The following is a 20,000-nucleotide window of genomic DNA, read 5'->3' on the forward strand; positions in this document are numbered from 1 at the left end:
ATTCAAAATCGGTATCGGCCTTTTTTTATTAATTTACCGATATGCATTACCGATGGCATTTTAATACTTTTATCCTGCATTTTGATAATAATTAAATAATAAATAATCTAAACTTTTTGCATCGCTTAGAATTTTTTGAAAAATTGTTTTTTTTAACTTTGTTTCCAGGCAAGTTTATTCTTAAAATGATGTTTATAAGCTTTAATTTAACTGCTGGATGTAATTATGCTTTTATTACTATAATGTTGTTTTTAGTATAATTTTATTTTGTATTATTTTATTGTTATACTTAAAAGTAACTTATTTAAGCATTGTTATCTATATGTATTCAAGTATTGCTATCTATATTTTTATATGATTGTTATTTAGATATCTAAATTACTAATAAGATAATAAAGTTGCAGAATCAAATATATATTCAGAATGGCAGCATCTTTGTTTGGAAAAGATATTCCAATAAAATCACGCAGCTGGGTGTGGAAATATTTTACTATTTCTCCTGAAGATGCTTCAATTGCAATATGTAGCCTATGCAAAATGAAGATTACAAGAAGTAACAAAGAAAAAAAATCTAAGTCTTTTAACACAACAAATATGTTGTCTCATATTAATACAAAACATAAAAAAATAGCAAGCAAAGATTTGAAACTTAATGAAGAAAACAAAAGAAGAGCAGAAAGTGAACAAAACGTATTCAAGAAAATCAAGTCAACTCATGCAAGTTGCTCAAAACAGTCTCAACAAACTTTCTTTCAAACAATTGAGAGAAAAAAGCCCTGGGACATTAATGATCACAAGTCTAAATTAATTAATAAATATATTGCAGAAATGATTGCAGTTGATATTCAACCTTTTTCTATAGTAGAAAACATCGGATTTCAAAGATTGTTAAACCATTTATGTCCTAACTATTGCATTCCAAGTAGAAAATACATTAAAAAATCTGTTTTTCAAAATATATATAACAAGGTCAGACAAAAGGTCCAAAAAGAAATAAATGATGCTTCATATATTTCATTTACAACTGATGGATGGGCATCTACCAACGGAAAATGTTCATTTCTTAGCCTGACAGCTCATTGGTTAACTAATGAATTTCATCAAAAATCGGCAATTCTTTGAGCTTGTCAACTCAATGTATCGCATTCTGCCAAAAATATAAGTGAAGCAATTCAAAGTTCTATGAATGACTTTCTTATTCCAAATTCAAAGGTACATTTAGTTGCTATATATATATAAAACCCCTAACTGGTTTTTAGAAAGTTTTTCTGTATTTTGTTGGCAAAAAGTAAAAATTAAAATGCAATACCGGAATTTTTTTTTTTTATTACTTGATAGACTGCCTGCCCCAACCAAACCCTCAGTCGATGTAGCAGCACTCCCTTGCGAGTCAGGCTATAAGATAGTTGATGTAGCAACACTCCGTTGCGAGTCAGGCTATTTGTCAGTTGATGTAGCAGCACTCCATTGCGAGTCAGGCCATTTGTTAGTCGATGTAGCAGCACTTTGTTGCAAGTTAGGCTATAAGATAGTCGATGTAGCAACACTCCGTGCTTAATTTACAGTAAAAAAAATAAAAACATTTTATTAAATAAAAAAAATAAAAACATTGTTTATATTATTAAAAATCTTCAGAATGTTTTAAAAACATTCAGAATGTTTTTAAAAACATTCTGGTCAATTAAATTTGCGTTTTTGCAGGTTTTATAAAAAACGATTAATTTGTAATTAAATTAATGTTTTTAACTTTCTGACAACACGCAAATGTTGGCCAAAAGTCAAAAGTAATTAAAAGTGACATATTTGTTGGCATAAGAATCATTTTTTTCCTTCCGTACTCCCAAATGCCACAATCTATAGAACTATATATATATATATATATATATATATATATATATATATATATATATATATATATATATATATATATATATATATATATATCAGAGGTGTACACTGGATTTTTAGATGTTTGAGTTTTGACACTTACAGGCATTTATGTCAAATAAGAATGATTTGCAAAAAGTTGTGGTGATTGGAGCTTGGAAACAAAAAATCCCTAACTTTTGTGCCCACCCAGCTCTTAACGTGGGAGCAACTAGTTTATAAAAATGTTTTCTTTACTATTTTTATCTAAATTTATATTCATCAACAAATTTCAAATTTCATACAATCTCTTATTTTTTCGAAAACTATGACCATATAAAGTTTTAACCTTCCTCAATTTGACTAGGCTGTAAACTTTGCAGGGTCATAAAACTGAACACTTAGAGATTATTGCATGAAACTTGAAATTTGGTGATGAATATAAATTTAGATAAAAATTGTAAAGAAAATATTTTATAAACTCGTTTCTCTCAGCTGGGTGGGTTAAAAAATTAGGGTTTTTTTGTTCCCAAGCTCTATTCACCACAATATTTTGCAAATCATTCTTATTTAACACAAGCATGGACATACAAAAGTTTGGAGTTTTCACAATGCATGTAAGTTTCAAAACTCAAACATCTAAAAATCTAGTGCACACCTCTGTGTGTGTGTGTGGGTGTTTGTTTGTGTGTGTGTGTGTTTGTGTGTGTGTGAGTGTGTGTGTGTGTGGGTGTGTGTGTGTGTGTGTGTGTGTGTGTGTGTGTGTGTGTGTGTGTGTATATATATATATATATATATATATATATATATATATATATATGTATATATATATATATATATATATATATATATATATATATATATATATATATATATATATATATATATATATTTCAACTATGAAGACATCAGAAATGTTCATCATTTCTGATTAAGATATATGCACTTTAGTGCATTCCAGTCAACATTTTAATTTTGCACACACACACAAGTTTGTAAGATTCTGACTAGTGAGTGCAAATGTAGAGTAAATAATATTTTAAAAAATTTAATGGTTATGAATTCAATTTGTTTAAAACATAGCTCTGAGTTTTGCGCATCATCATCAATTGTTTTGTAAAAAGCATCTAATGATCACAGTTTTGCGTAAAACTCTGAGTTGTAAATAAATTGAGTTTAAAATTGTTTAATTTTATGGATAATAATTTTTGTCATATTTAGTGAAAGGAACTCTTAGTGAAGATACAATACGTTTATTTCTGAAGCAAATAGGTTTTTTTAAGTTTATTCATTTTGACTGATCTTTTTTAATTTACATTTTATGTATGTTTGTATGTTTATATAAGCCCTAACCAAAACATTAAAAAAGTATACTCCTTAAAAAGTGAAATCTTCATGGGCTTTTTGTGTGCATCTATTTTAGCATTTATTAATAGATTAATTTTATATTTATATTTTGTAGTTTTTTTTTTAAATTAGCATCAGCTTTGCAAGTGCTGACAACAAAAGATATTGTCCATCGAGATTTGAAACCTCAAAATATTCTACTCAGTCATCAAAATGAATTTCCAAAGTTTCTTCAGCCATCTGACATTAAAGTTAAAATTGGTAATTTAAATTTTAAACATTTGAATCAGTAATAATAATAAAACTAACACACGCAAAAAAAGAGAACTAACAAAAACAAAACAAAAAACAAGTAACCAGCTGTATTTTTGCTTGTTGATGGTGTATACTCATCATCCAAAGAATGTCATAGGTGTGGTTGGATGAGTCTGTGATACTTTCAGAAAAATTGCTTTCACAGTCTTCTTTCGCTTTAATGGGGGATAGTTTATAAGCTAGCAGGTTTGCCAGTGGACCAATTTATGTTGATTCTTATTTTCTTTGCACAACCGTTTGCCTCATGTCAAACAACTCATTCAATCCATCAGAGTTTTATTTCTTTCTGTAGTGTTCATAGTCTTTCAGAACTTTTAATAGTTTTGTATAAATGACTTGACCATATACATGTGGAAAGTATAATATTTTGCTCCATAAGTCTAAAAGCTCCAAAACAATTAGATAGATTCTCTCTCTTCATTCTATAGCAATGGATTCACACAGTTTGAAGCATTCAATGATTTTTTTAAGGCATTAAATTTTACCCAGCATCTGAAATGGAGTAGCATGTTACATAAATATGAAATGTGTTACTAAACAAAGGTGGGCACCCGATAATTTTTTCTTAATCCGATAATCAATAGTCCGATAGTTTATTTTCTTAATCCGATAATCGATAGTCCGATAATTTTCCAGTTTCACCGGTCCGATAATCGATAGTCCGATAGTTCAAAAAAAAGACCAATCCGATAATTTTAAGTCCGATAATTTCCCAGATTTACCGGTCCGATAATTTAAGTCCGATAATCTTAGTTAAAAAAATTAATTGATGAAATTATCTCTTCTCTTGAAAGATCTTGTGTATTAATGTTAAAAAATTCCAGAATAAAAAAATTTCCTCTGAGGTTTTTTTTTAACATGTTGACCTCCAAAATGCATGTTCCGATCATAATTATCTCAAAATATCAAAAACATAAATAACTAAATGCATCTTATAGTTTATCTTGTCACCCAAAGCAGTATGCCATGGTGGTATATAGAAAAATTGCTGTCCAGCATATAAAAAAAATAACAACAAAAATTTTTGCATTAGAAAATTTTGACAAAAAAGAGAATGGTAATTTTTCCAACAAATTTTAGAAAGTTGTAAAAAGAAAACGTACAAAAAATTTATTTTAAGAAAGCAAGGGAAGGTTACCCTTGATAAAAACAAGTTTTTCAAAGTTGTCGGCTGTCAGGTTCGACCGCTTAAGCCTCAAGATATCTGAACCACTACTGAACAGCCTCTCCACAGCTGCGGAGGAGGGGAGGGGGGTGTTGTACTTGAGGAACATATCCAACCAGGCAGCTCTGTGGAGCAGGGGGAACTGGTCATAAGAGACACGTAGTTTACTGTTCACTCTGATTCTGTTCCACTCATCGTAAGCTTTTTCAATGTCCTCCTCAAGGACACCCTTTCTTGCCAACAGATCGTCGTCGTCCCTCATGTACTTAAAGGGGTCCTCCTCATCTTCTTTCTGCATCTGGCCAGTCTCTCCACCAGTCTCTTCTCCAGGGCTGGCCCTGATCACCATCTGTCTGACAATTTGCCTCTTGATGTCACCTTTCAAGGCTGGGTTAAGATACCCAACCACACTTAGCTTGAAATGGGGGTGGAGGGCAGTGGCCACTAGAAGGTCCTTATCCTCAAACATCTTCTCAAACCTCCCCTTCAAGGCCACACGTGGATTTTGAGGGTTCTCCAGCAAGTATGTTATCAACGCCTGCCCCTCAACAATGCTGTTATCCCTCCTCAAGCCTGCTACTTGGTCCTTCATCAGCTTAATAGTAGGCAGGAGAATGCCCATATAGGCATTCACTTCAGACTGCAGGGTGTCCAGGCATGTTGCAACCGGTTTCATTATCTTGCAGTACTGAGCGAGCAGGTCCTTATCAGTACTGTACAAATAAGGCAAGCTTTGCTTAAGCATTACAGCATTCAGCTTTTCCATCATATCTCGGTCCTCCAGCACCTCAAGCAGAGCAGCACAGGAATCGTAGTATGAGTTCCAGCGTGTCACCCCTGGTGTCTGAAGCTTTTTACCGATGGCCTCCTTGATCTGTTTGGCTGCCACTGTCCTCCTGTTCTGACAATTCCACAATCCCTGTGCCTTGCCATCTGTCTTAGTGAAGGGAGCCCTCCCACCATAGTTCAAATTACGCGCCACCTGTCCAAGAATGCCGCGGAAGGCTGTCTAAATGTCGTCTTTTTCGTGAAAAATACTCCAATTTTGAAATTCAAAATATTAAATATATGAACATTTTAAAAAATAGAAGTCAGATAGTTTTGAGTCTGTCCGATAATTTAGTCCGATAGTTTTGAGTCGGTCCGATAATTTAGTCCGATAGTTTAAAAAAAAATTTTATTACGATAATTTTTCTTTGATCCGATAATTATCGCTTTATCGGAAGTTCAACTTTGCCGGTCCGATAATCGATAGTCCGATAGTTAGGTTAGTCCGATAATCGATAATTTTTTCTTAATCCGATAATTATCGATTATCGGAACTTTTATCGGAAGTGCCCACCTTTGTTACTAAATAAAGACATTATTATTGAGTTTTCAAATATTTAAAAAAAAAAACAGCAGTTACAAAATATAAAAATAACAAACCACTAATATATATAATAACTGATACTATAACTAAAATGTTATGTTTACAATTATACATACAGAGTTTAACATATTGAATTATCTAATATATGTTTACCCAGGTCACTGATTCCCTGATTGTGTAACGCTGATGTAATGCTTACGTATTAATCATGCGGAAGTTGTTTTATTTTAAAGCGCGTTAATTACTTAAAAAGTATCATGTAAAAAATATCAAAATATCAAAACAATTCATTTTATTTAAACTTTATTAACTTGTAAAGTTACAATACTGTGTGGTGTAGTGATTAATAAATTTGATCGTGATGCCTGCGCTCCAGGTTCAATTCCTATTGGAGTCTATTTTTATTTTTTTGTAGAATACTTTTTAATTAATTAACTAATTGATGCTAATATATTAATAATAATAAATATTGATATAATATAAGACATGGCGTTTAATAAATAGTTAACTAATCCAGTATAATAACATAAATTCGCATAACATGTCTTGCTTTTAAAGAAAATCATTATCGTTAATGCTCTTACTTTTAATACAAGGGGGAGGGGGTGAATAAAAGGAGGGGGGGAAATTTTAGTTTAAATCCAATTAAGGGCGGGTTAATAAAAAGGGGAGTGGGAATTTTTTTATGATTCAATATAAGTATTTTTTATACAAAAGTTTAGTTTATAAATCCGAACTAATATTTTTTACAAAATACGCTTAAAACTATTTAATTCTAGCATGGCTTGTGGGCGAATGCGCATTTTCCAACAGCTGTTTTGGCATAATTTTAATAGGATTTAATATGCTGAATCGAGATTTACCGGGTTGGCAATTTTTAGTTTTGAGATAAATAAAGTTTTTGCTGACAACAATTAAAAATTAATAAATTTATTAATTTTCCGAAAAATTATTAAACGCCCCCCTCCCCCTTTTATTAAGGACTCAAGAGTAATATAGTTTATAAAAAAATTCTTTAATGAAATTTTTTAACTTAGAATTTTTTATTTTTAACACTTGTTTTAAGTTATTCAAATTTTTAATTTTAATTCTTTTTCACTTATAAACAAACATTAGGTATGCATAATATATAAAAGATTAAGTTGCCTTCACCGGCTTCACTTCTTTTCTCAAAATAATTACCATTTACAAGTGTAAAAGATTGCTAAAAACGGGCGCCATGGGCACCCATGAATTTTCTAGTAATTAAATAATTATCAAAAAATTAGTGAAAATACCTTACAAAATAAATTTTAAAATTATCTAATAATGATATAATCTATCAATAACGAAGTCATGAAAATGCATATTTATTAAGCAATGCTTACTGTTACTGTGAGGTAATATTATTGATACCAGTATTAACTAATTTAAACTCACCTTTCTACTTAGAACTCCTTGCTTCTATCAAATTACAAATTAAGAAGCAACTCCTTAGTATCATCTCGAACGTGTTTAAAATAAAATTATTCAATTCATAACTTTTTTGATATTTTAATAGAATGATTAGATATGAAATGAAATAAATATGAAATGATGTGAATTTGACTTTAATGTGAATGGAAATGGAATTGAATGGATTTAATAGAATTAGTTTAATTATTAATAGACAAAATTTTCTATTGGTGGAAAGCATTAAAGAATGATACAGGAAAGGATCTTGGAAAAAAAATTTAAAAAGGCATCATCATATTTTTCAACTTGTAATATTTAATGAATGATTGTAGTTGGTGTTAGTAGACAATTATTCTCATACAATTTGACATTCTCATCATGCCCTTGAATTAAATTTTATTTAAAAAAAACAACATAAATTAGCTAATATAAACAAATAAATCTGTCCAAGTTTAAATTTTTCAAGTATTTAAATTTTAAAAGAAAGAGTTGAAGGTGTAAGATTTATTTTTTATCATATATTTTTGATTTCCATTTAAATCATATATAACATACCAGTAACTTGAAAGTTTTATGATGTTAAAAAGTATAACAAGAAGTTCTAGTATGATTAAGACACTAGCTTACTTTATGTTCAAAAAATGTCTGTTATTTCATCTAATTTTATTCTTATGTAAAGGTTTATACTTTAAAGTTTTGATTGCATTTGCTTATAATAATCTGCTATCTTGCAGTTAACAAAAATTATATTTTATTTTTTTAAATTTATTATAAAGGTTCTTTATAGCACTATTATTATTTCTTTTTATGTATCAATATAAAAAAAAATTTTTAATGAAAATTTATATGCAAAGATATTTTATTATAAAATGTTAGAATTTGTAAAAAACATCTTATACTTTTACAGCTGATTTTGGTTTTGCACGGTTTTTACATGGAGAAATGATGGCAGCAACACTATGCGGGTCTCCTATGTATATGGTAAATATTTTATTTTCTGTCTACAATAAATGTATGATATATTTATTATTTTTTAAAAGAATTTAAGTATAAAGCTTATTTTTGAATTTTTTACCGCATTTTTTTTTTGTATTTAATAGGCTCCAGAAGTGATCATGTCAAAAGCATATGATGCTAAAGCAGATCTATGGAGTGTTGGAGCAATTGTTTATCAGTGTTTGACTGGGAAAGGACCTTTTATGGTAAATAGTTACCTTTATCTTAACTTTTATGGTAAATAGTTAACCGGGTGCTCAGTTTGGACCCTGGGACCCTGTAATTTGGCTGTTTTTCGGAGTACCTGGAATCAGCCATTTTGTTGCAGTACCGGACACCTGGTAACTTAAAAGAAATATTTAATAAACATTAACTTAAGTTTTAAATGAAATTAAGTTTTAAATTAAATTAATTTAAGTTTTAAATTAAATTAAGTGCTGTAACTATTTGTTTAGGTGGTACTTTAAATTGTGTCAAATTATTATTAACAGAACTACTTTTAGTTTAAACTTCAACCAATAAACTTCTTGATATAAGTCTAAGAGTGTCAATAACCACAAAGGAAATGGAGTGAAGCCCTATTTTTTTGATTTTTTTTTAAAAACATCTTTGCTTCCAACAAAGCTACAAGCAGCCACTAATTTAACTTAATTAACAGCTAATCACACTTAATTAACTTAATTAACACTAATTTAACTTAATTAACTAATTTAACTTAATTAACAGCCACTAATTTAACTTAAGCAGCCACTAATTTAACTTAAGGGGTAAACAGATTCTATCTGTTGACCAGCCTCGCACCCCTTCTTCATATATTAGGCTGGCGCAGATGTATTTTTAATACATTGTTTCCAGTTTAGGATGTTGAATGCTGGATCTTCTTGACTCAATGCATGGGTTTTGCTTGTGTCTCTGTTTTTATGACAAGGCAACTCATTCTATTATCTCCTAATGAGAGTACAGCTCTAAAACTCAGTTTTATGGTTCTGAGGCCGGCTGGTAGTCAGGTTTCCCAAACTCTGTGGTAGCTCTCAGAGAGGCTGATTCCATCAACAGCTGTAAAATATCAAAGTATTAACAGTGCCATGTTGCGCATGGATGGTGTCCCTGTTTGTACTTTTGGTGTGCATTGCGGAGGCCACATTTGGAGCCCTTTGTTACGGCTTAGGGTTTATTAGTAGTAATGAGGCATTTGCTTGGGCTATTAAACGGTGTTCTGAGTACTATCTATGCTTTGAGTCAAGTTCTTCAATCTAATTTAAAAATGAATAAAGAACCAAAAACTATAAAATACAAAAAACCATCATCATCACCAAGTTCTCTAAACCTATCATTCACTAATATTCGTGGTCTTCGAAGTAACTTTTCTTCTGTTGAGTCTTATCTCTTGCAAAGTTCACCAGACCTACTTGCTCTTTGTGAGACTAATTTGAGTTCGGCTGTCTTATCTTGTGATCTTAGTGTTGATGGTTATCTTCCTCTAATTCGTAAAGACTCCAATAGTCACATGCTTGGCCTGGGCATTTACATTCGTAAGAATTCACCCATTTGTTGTGAAACTAGGTTTGAATCCACAGACTATTCTTTCATGTGCTTTCGTTTAGCACCACTTTACTCTATTGCCTTTCTCTTTGTTCTATATCGCTCTCCTTCATCTCAAGACTGCACTCTTTTTGATGTTATTTCTGATCATATTGATCAAGCCCTCTCTCTTCATCCATCAGCTAATATAGTTGTTCTCGGTGACTTTAATGCTCACCACTCTGAATGGCTTGGCTCTAGTGTCAGTGACTCTGAAGGCATTAAAGCCCACAACTTTTGCCTTTCTCAATCCCTAACTCAAATAGTCAACTTTCCAACTCGCTTTCCAGACAACCCGAATCATCTACCCTCTCTACTCGACTTATGTCTTGTTTCTGATCCTAGGCAGTGCTCAGTTTCTCCAGATTCACCCTTAGGTTCTTCTGATCACAGTTTGATCTCTCTAAAACTAATATCTCATACTTCTTCATCACCTGAATCCCCCTATTATCGAACCTCTTACAACTACAGTAAAGCTGATTGGGATTCTTTTCGTGATTTTCTTCGTGATGGCCCTTGGGTAGAAATCTTTCATCTTCCTGTCGACAAATGTGCTTCTTACATAACTTCATGGATTCAGGCTGGCATGGAATCTTTTATTCCCTCTTGACGATTCCAGGTCAAGCCTCACTCTCCTCCATGGTTTTCCTCACACTGTGCTGCTGCGATTGCCAATCGAAACTGTTACTTCCATATTTATGAGCAAAACAATTCTCCAGAAAACAGACGTTTGTTTATTATTGCTAATAAAAATTGTAAAAAGGTTTTGTCTAACGCCAAAACCCGCTATTCTCAGGTCATGAAATCTTGTATCTCATCTCAAAAATTAGGCTCTCATGACTTCTGGAGAATCTTTAATAATATCAATAATAAGGGCAAATCTATAATTCCACCTCTCTTGTATGGTTCAGACTTTGTCATCTCACCTAAAGACAAAGCCGAACTGTTTGCTAAAAACTTTTCATCAATATCATCTCTTGATTCCACTAGTTGTGTTCTACCTGATATTGCCAACAAACAGGTTGATCCATTGCTTGACATTCATATCACTCCAACATCTGTATCTAAAGTGATTTCTTGCCTAGACTCTTCTTCAGCTTGTGGCCCGGACAACATACCTGTTATTGTCTTGCAGAAGTGTTCTCCGGAGCTGTCGTCTATACTCTCAAAACTATTCAACAAGTGCTTTTCAGAGTCTTGCTTTCCAGCCTGCTGGAAAGCGGCATCTGTTATCCCTATCTTCAAAAATTCTGGAGAGCGATCTGATTCGTCTAACTACCGTCCTATTAGTCTTCTTCCTATCATAAGCAAGGTTTTTGAATCTTTAATTAACAAACACTTAATTTCTCATCTTGAATCGAATAACTTACTTTCTGATCATCAATATGGATTTCGATCTTCTCGTTCTACAGCTGATTTGCTAACGGTAATAACTGACAGGTTTTATCGTGCATTAGATGAAGGTGGAGAGGTTAAGGCCATCGCTCTTGACATTTCAAAAGCTTTTGATAAAGTTTGGCATGCTGGTCTTCTCCATAAGCTTTCTTCTTATGGTGTATCCAGCAACATCTTTAAGATTATTGAATCCTTCTTTTCCAATCGTAGCATAAAAGTTGTCCTCGATGGACAACACTCTTCTTCTTGTTCTGTACTTCAGGGGTTCCTCAAGGTTCTATCCTTGGCCCTATACTCTTTTTAATTTACATTAACGATCTTCCAGATATTGTCACATCTAAGGTGGCTTTGTTTGCTGATGATACTACTATTTATTCTTGTCGTGATAAGAAACCAACACCCTCTGATTGCTTGGAGGGGGCATTTGAGCTTGAAAAGGATCTCACTTCTGCTACAGCATGGGGCTCACAGTGGCTGGTGAACTTTAATTCAGATAAGACTCAATTTTTTTCAGCCAATCGTTATCGCAATAATTTAGATCTTCCTATATTTATGAACATTGATGCACTCGATGAGTCACCTACTCTTCATCTTCTAGGATTAACTCTTACTTCCAATCTTTCTTGGAAACCATATATCAAATCAGTTGCAAAATTAGCATCTGCTAAGGTTGCGTCTCTTTATCGAGCTCGTCACTTTCTTACTTTGGATTCTATTCTCTATCTCTATAAATCTCAAATTCATCCTTGTATGGAATACTGTTACCATATCTGGGGCGGATCTTCTAATGATGCCCTTTCTCTTTTAGACAAGGTGCAAAAATGCATTGTAAACATAGTTAGACCTGCTTTTGCAGCCAACCTCCAACCATTATCACATTGTCGTAATGTTGCTTCTCTTTCTCTTTTTTACAAATAGTATAATGGACACTGCTCTAAAGAGCTAGCGTCTCTTGTGCCATCTACTAAAATTCATTCACGTGTTATTTAATTAGTTCTTATCGTTATTTAATTAGTTCTTATCCTTTTTCTGTGACTGTTCCTAAGTGCTCCAAAAACGCTTATTCATCTAGTTTTTTCCTCAAACATCAGCTCTTTGGAATTTGCTTCCTTCATCTTGATTTCCTGATTTATATAATTTGCAATCTTTTAAGTTGTCCGTCAATCGTTATCTTGCTCTACAATCTTCATCTTTTCTTTTTCAGTAACTTCCAACTTTAATTAGTGGCTGCTTGCAGCCTTGTTGGAAGCAAAGATGTTTAAAAAAAAATATTAAAAAAAAGAAATTAAAGTTGGAAGTTACTGAAAGGAAAAAGATAGCGATTGATGGACGACTTAAAGGATTGCAAATTATATGAATCAGGAAATCAAGATGAAGGAAGCGAATTCCAAAGAGCTGATGTTCGAGGAAAAAAACTAGACAAATAAGCGTTTTTGGAGCACTTAGGAACAGTCACAGAAAAAGAATGAGACTTAATTAAATGACGAGTAACACGAGAACGTGTTAAAGCAGATGGCACAAGAGACGCTAGCTCTTTAGAGCAGTGCCCATTATAGTATTTGTAGAAAAGAGAAAGAGAAGCATTATTAGGATGATGCGATAATGGTTGGAGGTTGGCTGCAAAAGCAGGTCCAACTATGTTTATAATGCGTTTTTGCACCTTGTCTAAAAGAGAAAGGGCATCATTAGAAGATCTGCCCCAGATATGGTAACAGTATTCCATACAAGGACGGATTTGAGATTTATAGAGATAGAAAATAGAATCCAAAGTAAGAAAGTGACGAGCTCGATAAAGAGATGCAACCATAGCAGATGCTAATTTTGCAACTGATTTGATATATGGTTTCCAAGAAAGATTGGAAGTAAGAGTTAATCCTAGAAGATGAAGAGTAGATGACTCATGGAGTGCATCATTGTTCATAAATATAGGAAGATCTAAATTATTGCAATAACGATTGGCTGAAAAAAATTGAGTTTTATCTGAATTAAAGTTCACCAGCCACTGTGAGTCCCATGCTGTAGCAGAAGTGAGATCCTTTTCATACTCAAATGCCCCCTCCACGCAATCAGACGGTGTTTGTTTCTTATCACGACAAGAATAAATAGTAGTATCATCAGCAAACAATGCCACCTTAGATGTGACAATATCTGGAAGATCGTTAATGTAAATTAAAAAGAGTATAGGGCCAAGGATAGAACCTTGAGGAACCCCTGAAGTTACAGAACAAGAAGAAGAGTGCTGTCCATCAAGGACGACTTTTATACTACAATTGGAAAGAAAGGATTCAATAATTTTAAAGATGTTGCCGGATACACCATAAGAAGAAAGCTTATGGAGAAGACCAGCATGCCAAACTTTATCAAAAGCTTTTGAAATGTCAAGAGCGATGGCCTTAACCTCTCCACCTTTTTCTAATGCACAATAAAACCTATCAGTTATTACTGTTAGCAAATCAGCTGTGAACGAGAAGATTTACTCACTATAGGCATGTCTCACTTAAAATATATATATTTTTTATTTACACTACAGTCAAAAAGGTCTACTTTTTTTTTTTTTTTTTTTTGTGATTCTTTGTCTCTCTTAATTTTTTATTTTCCATAACATAACTTTTGGTTAATTAGCGCATATTAGCAGTTATTTAGCGATAAGTTACAAAAATATATATATTAAATAAAATACCACAATTATGAAACAAAAATTAGTAAGCCGGAAAAGTATTTTTTGAAGTTAATAGAGTTAATTTTAATTTTAAAGCTCTTGATATTTTTGGGATTAATGAAATCAGGCGGCAAGTTGTTCCAAATTCTAACAACCCTGAGGGATAAAGAATATTTACATACATCAAGTTTACACTTTAGTTTGCATAATTTGAAGTTGTGACCTCGAGTGTAAGCATAGCCGTTTTCAAAAAAAAACTTGATATATTTAGGCAAACTTAATTATCGCAAATTAGTCAGTGTTGTTATGTGAAAATGAGTCAGCGCTAGAGATTTCACAAGCTTTCATTCGAACTTTTTAAAATTAACCTGGTGCTGAGTACCCGGACTCAGACCAAGTATTTCTTTCTGGTGTGCGAAATTGGGGACTCAACAGGAACTAGTTCCAGTACATTTCTAGTTACCTTGAAAGTTTTTTTAATCATTTTCTTTGATGTTGTTAGCTTTTTATAGTTAAATTATTTTTCATTGTGCATTACTTTGTGTTATGTACCATTAATTTTTTTCATGGTGTATTACTTTGGTAATATGTATCATTAAATTAAAAAGGTTATTCTTACATTTTCTTGTTCTTTAGGAATCTTTATTAAAGCAATATACAGTAACACAAAATGAAACATCAGTTTCCTAAAATGAGTTTTTGCTAGTTTTTCAAATTCATTCTTAATAATTAGCAAATCATGCAGATTTTCAAATATTTTAAATAATTCATTTTTTAATTAAAATAATTTAATTCTGATAATAATAATGCGGTAGTGGTATAGTGGTAGAGTGTTTGCTTCATAAGCAAGAAGTTCAAAGTTTGATCTCTATTTTTTCCCTGGTAGTAACTCAACTTTTTTCTGCACAGCGACCTTGTTTGTCAAGTTTTGTGATTCGGAGTTATTAGTAGAAAGAGGGTTATAACCACAATTAAAGCGTCCTTGATTGTAGTAGTTTTTGACCTTGGGGAGGTGAATTAATATTAAAAAAATAATAATGAATTCAAGATTAAATTGAAGATTTAAGTTAGGCAATTTTTTTTTAGAAACGGGAATGTTAGTTCTTAGGTTGGGAATTAACTTAAAATTTTATAAATAAATAAAAAAAAAAGTTAATATGTTGTATTATTTTGACATATTGAGTTCAACTCAAAACTCTGCACAATAGTTAATTGAGCTTGGTGAATTTCATAAACTTGCAGATTAAAAGTTAATCTCATAAACTTGCAGATTAAAAGTTTATGATTTTTTTACCATTGAAACACATGTTAAACTTACCCAAAAAATTTACTTTTTTTGAAAAAAAAAAAGTTGAATCGTTTAATATTTTATATATTTTTATATATAAAGTTGAGTTTAAACTACTTTTTTTGAAAAAAAAAAAACTATTGTTAGTTTGACTGGAAAAAAACACTTGAACCTCAAGTGCTATCTATTTAAGTTAACCTTCAATGTTTTGTTTTTTAATTTACTGCTCATGAAATAGAATGCTCATAATTAAAAATAAGTTTATGCAAACATTTATTCAGCTATATTTATTCATACATAATAGCTGTTCAGACCTGTAAAATATGGGTCTTGGTAAGTCTGTTCCATACTGTCCCTCCATTTCTATAATTAATATACTATTACTAAAATAATAAAATGCAAAATCAAAGCCTATATATTTATATATTTATTTACAATTAGCAAAACATTAATTAGAAAAAGAAACAAAATATATGACTTTCAAACAATTAAAAAAAGTTGTTAAAAAAATGGAACAAAATATATCTTTTCAACAAAATTTACAAATAAAACAATACAAAGTTTTATTTATAAAATAGAACAAAATATATTTTTTTAAAACGAAACATCATTAAACTAAAAAAAGTTTTGATATTTACAACTACTATTTTTTTACACACAATAATAAAATAAAATATATGAAAGAAAGTATATATTTACAAAAAAAATTAACTAAATCTGCATCATCAATTAACAATTGGTAGATTATCCAACTATAAAAATACTAGATATCCAACTATAAAAATTATAGATGTAGTGTATTATTTTCATATCTTTTACTTTCTGCAGGATCCATGCTCCCTGTAAAAAAAAAGGGGTCAAGGAAGGGAGCTTTTGTCCTAAATTTGGCCCCACACCTTATGGGCCTTTTGAGATGTGGGACCTCTATTTGTTCTGCAATATGCTGAAAAAGCATTGTAAGATACATCTAATATATAAAAAAGAATTATGATATAATAAAAGAAGAAAAATGTTACATATTAACGCTACAAACCAATTTACCTGTTGCTGATGTTTTTTCTAAAGCATTGTTAAAAATAGTCAAAATCTGAAAAATTGTAGTTATTGCAAAGACAATTAGCTATTTTACAGAATAAAAAATATATAATAGCTATCGGTGCAAACAACTTTTGTAATTTGACCAGAAAATAAAATTATTCTTACTTTTATTGCGACCAACTAATTTCTTTTGAAACTATTAGTTAATGATCAACATAGTTAAAACCATATTTCAACAGTAGAGAAAGTAAGCATATATTGGTAGAGCACCAAAGTAGAACTAAAGAAATAAAATAAAAACTAAATTAAAAATCTTTGTAATATTATTTGCAGTTAAACATGAAAAGTAACTTTACCATCATGATAAAAGTAACATTAGAAAAAAAAAATAATATTAATAACAAAAAATAAATTAAATATATAAAAAAATATAGTTTAAAAAAATATAGTAAAATGTTTATTTTTATAAAAAATATGATCCTTTTAATTAAAAACATTAATGTTTTTTTGAACAGATAAGACAAATCAATAAAAAACATACACTATGAAAAATTGATTTTTAAAGATAATTGTTGATTATTATGAAAATTATTAAATGCTATTTAAACTATTCACAAAATCTAAACTGATAATATTATATTATTCTACATGGAGAATCACTGTCACAGCAGTGCTCAAATCATTTTAATATTTTCCATGTTTTGCTTAAATTTTGATGGGTTTTGATGGTTTGTTTAGTGTATAAACAAAATGTATATTTTTTCAACAAAATTTTTTTATAAACATAACTTAATATTAAACAAAAGAAACAAAATTGGTAACAAATTTAATTTTGTACAAACAAAATTTATTAAAAAATATCAATATAAATATTAAACTAAAAACATTCAACTACATCTTATATTTGTAGATGTAGTCAAGTATTTTCCCCTGCCCACTAACAACTCCCACTTCACTTTCGGTAAGGGTAATCCCTTCCTCTTTAATGAGTTGAAGGGAAATCTTTTTCTCTATTCTGGGACCACACCCTGTGTGCACTATGGGATGTGGGCCCTTAATAATATCTCAATAACCTACAAATGCTTCATAATATTAACCTAAAAATAATAAAAGTAACAATTGAAATAACTGAATGATATTTTGGTTTCATAATTGACTATAAAACCTACAAATCATTTATTTGCCAGTTACAGATAAGGGTGGTGCAGCAGTTATTGTTGCTGGAATTGCTACAACTTTTTTGGCTATAATAAATATTAAAAAAATACAGGTAATCAAATTGATTACCAATTTAAAGCAATAAACCAATAGTAAAATATCTAATTATATGCGGTAGTGGTGTAGTGGTAGAGCGCTCATTTCATAAGCGAGAGGTTCTGAGTTCGATTCCTACCACGTCCCTGGTAGTACTGCGCTCAATTTGTTTCTCCACGCAGCGGCCTTGTTCATTAAAGTTCATGTTTCGGGGCTATATAGTTGAGAGAGGGTTATAACCACAAGTAGCCTCCTCACTTGTAGTGGCCTTCTCGGCCTTGGCGAGGTGAATTATAAAAAAAAAAAAATCTCATAAAATAGAATAACACAATCATATTAGAAAATATTAAATTTTCAAAATCTGAAAAGAAAGGCATAGATATTTTAGGTAATAATGTAAAATAAAAAAAATTAAATTAATAATTAAAAATTACAAAACTTTTAATGTTAAAAATGTTAATAAAACCATTACACTTTAATTTCACAATGAAACTTAACTTGATGTTGTAGATATTTATCTAGTTAAATATTCTAGACTATTATCTGTAAGTCTTTGTTCTAATATGTATGAAGTGAATATATATATATATATATATATATATATATATATATATATATATATATATATATATATATATATATATATATATATATATATATATATATACACACACAGTAAAAAAGAATTTTTACTAAATCTAAGCAATTTAATCTTAAAAGTTCATCTAATTAAAATATGCGCATGCAAAAGTATCTGGACAAAAAAAAAACTTGAATAAGATTTTTAAAAAAAAAATATTTTTTAAATTAAAAATGCTTTATTTTAAAGTATTCCTTTAGTACTTTGTCGGGAAGCCCTTTACATTAGTTACTGCTTGATAGTGACAAGGCATTGAGTCCACAAGCTTCATAATCACAATAATTTTGATTTTTCCCATTCTTTTTTCAGAGTATTCAATAAATCACGTTTACTTGTTAGTTTTCGATCTGAAATTTGCTGATCAATGAGCTTACACAGGCATTCAATAGAATTAAGGTCAGGACTTTGCTAAGGCTATTTGATTAATCGAATTTCATTGGTTTTGAAAAAGTTTTTCACAAGGGTTGAAGTGTGCTTTGGGTCATTGTCCTTCTAAAACATCCTTCCTTGAGGCATTTTGTCTTTAGAATGTGGTAGCATAACATTCTTAACTATATATTTGCACATATTTTTTCCATTATGCCATCAATTAAATGGATAGGACCGATACAATCTCTATTCAAGTTAGCCCAGTTTATAACGTTTTGACTTCCGTGCTTTACTGTTGGTAGCTGGTATTTAGAATCGTTTTTATGGCCTTTTGGTCGGCGGACATATCTAATATTATCAGATCCAAATAACATAAACTTAAATTCATCACTAAAAAGTACTTTCAATCACTGTTTTCTTGCCCAAATCAAATGTTCATTAGCAAATCTTAAGTGTGCTTTTCGATTCTTTATATAAATAAAAAGTTTCTTTGTACTTAGGTTATTTAAATTTTATTATATACATTAAAAAAAAAATTTAAAAATAGAAAAATTTGAATATCGAGCATATATTAAAACCGGTGCTCTACTTGGAGTTTCAGCACAAGCCATATCGGGTGAGTTGGTTTTAGTTCATGGTAACCAAGCTCCAAAATACGGTACAGTTGCCAAGTGGGCTACTTTATTTAAAGATGGTAGAGAGAGTCTCGAAGATGATCCTCGCTTAGGGCACCCTCGAACCACGTATACAGCTGAGAATATTGAACGTGTGCGAGCCATTATTGAAGAAAATATGCATGCAACACATGATATAATTGAAGCCCCGATATCGATTAATCGTTTTACAATCAACGAAATCATTCACAACGCACTTAAAAAAAGAAAACTAACATCACGTTGGATACCCCACGAGTTAACTGATCAAAATCGCAAGAATAGAGTTGAGGCATGTAAGGAAAATTTAGCCCTTTTCAGAAACGGCTCATGGAAACTATGTAATATTATTACAGGGGATGAGTCGTGGTCTTATTTGAGACAAGTTGGACACAAGTCGGCTAATGCTAGTTGAGTCGGTGAAGGTGAAAGTCCAAGAACTATAGTGATTATTTACTTTAAAATAAAGTGTTTTCAATTTTAAAAATGTTTAAAAAAGAAATCTAATTCAAGTTTTTTTTTTTTGTCCGGATACTTTTGCACGCGGAAATTTTAATTAAATGAACTTTTAAGATTAGATTGCTTAGATTTTGTAAAAATTCATTTGAAAATTTGAAAGAAATTGGAC

General features: G+C 30.8%; 1 protein-coding gene across 1 annotated transcript in view; it reads left to right on the plus strand.

Annotated features, from left to right (window-relative positions):
- The window catches only part of LOC100212126 (serine/threonine-protein kinase unc-51), a 62,646-nt gene that overhangs the window by 26,274 nt on the left and 16,372 nt on the right, over nt 1-20,000 (plus strand). Inside the window, exons 6-9 of the mRNA XM_065807192.1 lie at nt 3,088-3,138; nt 3,346-3,474; nt 8,407-8,480; nt 8,600-8,701. Of these exons, the coding sequence (XP_065663264.1) occupies nt 3,088-3,138; nt 3,346-3,474; nt 8,407-8,480; nt 8,600-8,701 (356 nt within the window). The remainder of the gene's footprint in view (nt 1-3,087; nt 3,139-3,345; nt 3,475-8,406; nt 8,481-8,599; nt 8,702-20,000) is intronic.

This window comes from Hydra vulgaris, chromosome 10 (assembly GCF_038396675.1).
Source record: "Hydra vulgaris chromosome 10, alternate assembly HydraT2T_AEP".
Taxonomy (NCBI): domain Eukaryota; kingdom Metazoa; phylum Cnidaria; class Hydrozoa; order Anthoathecata; family Hydridae; genus Hydra; species Hydra vulgaris.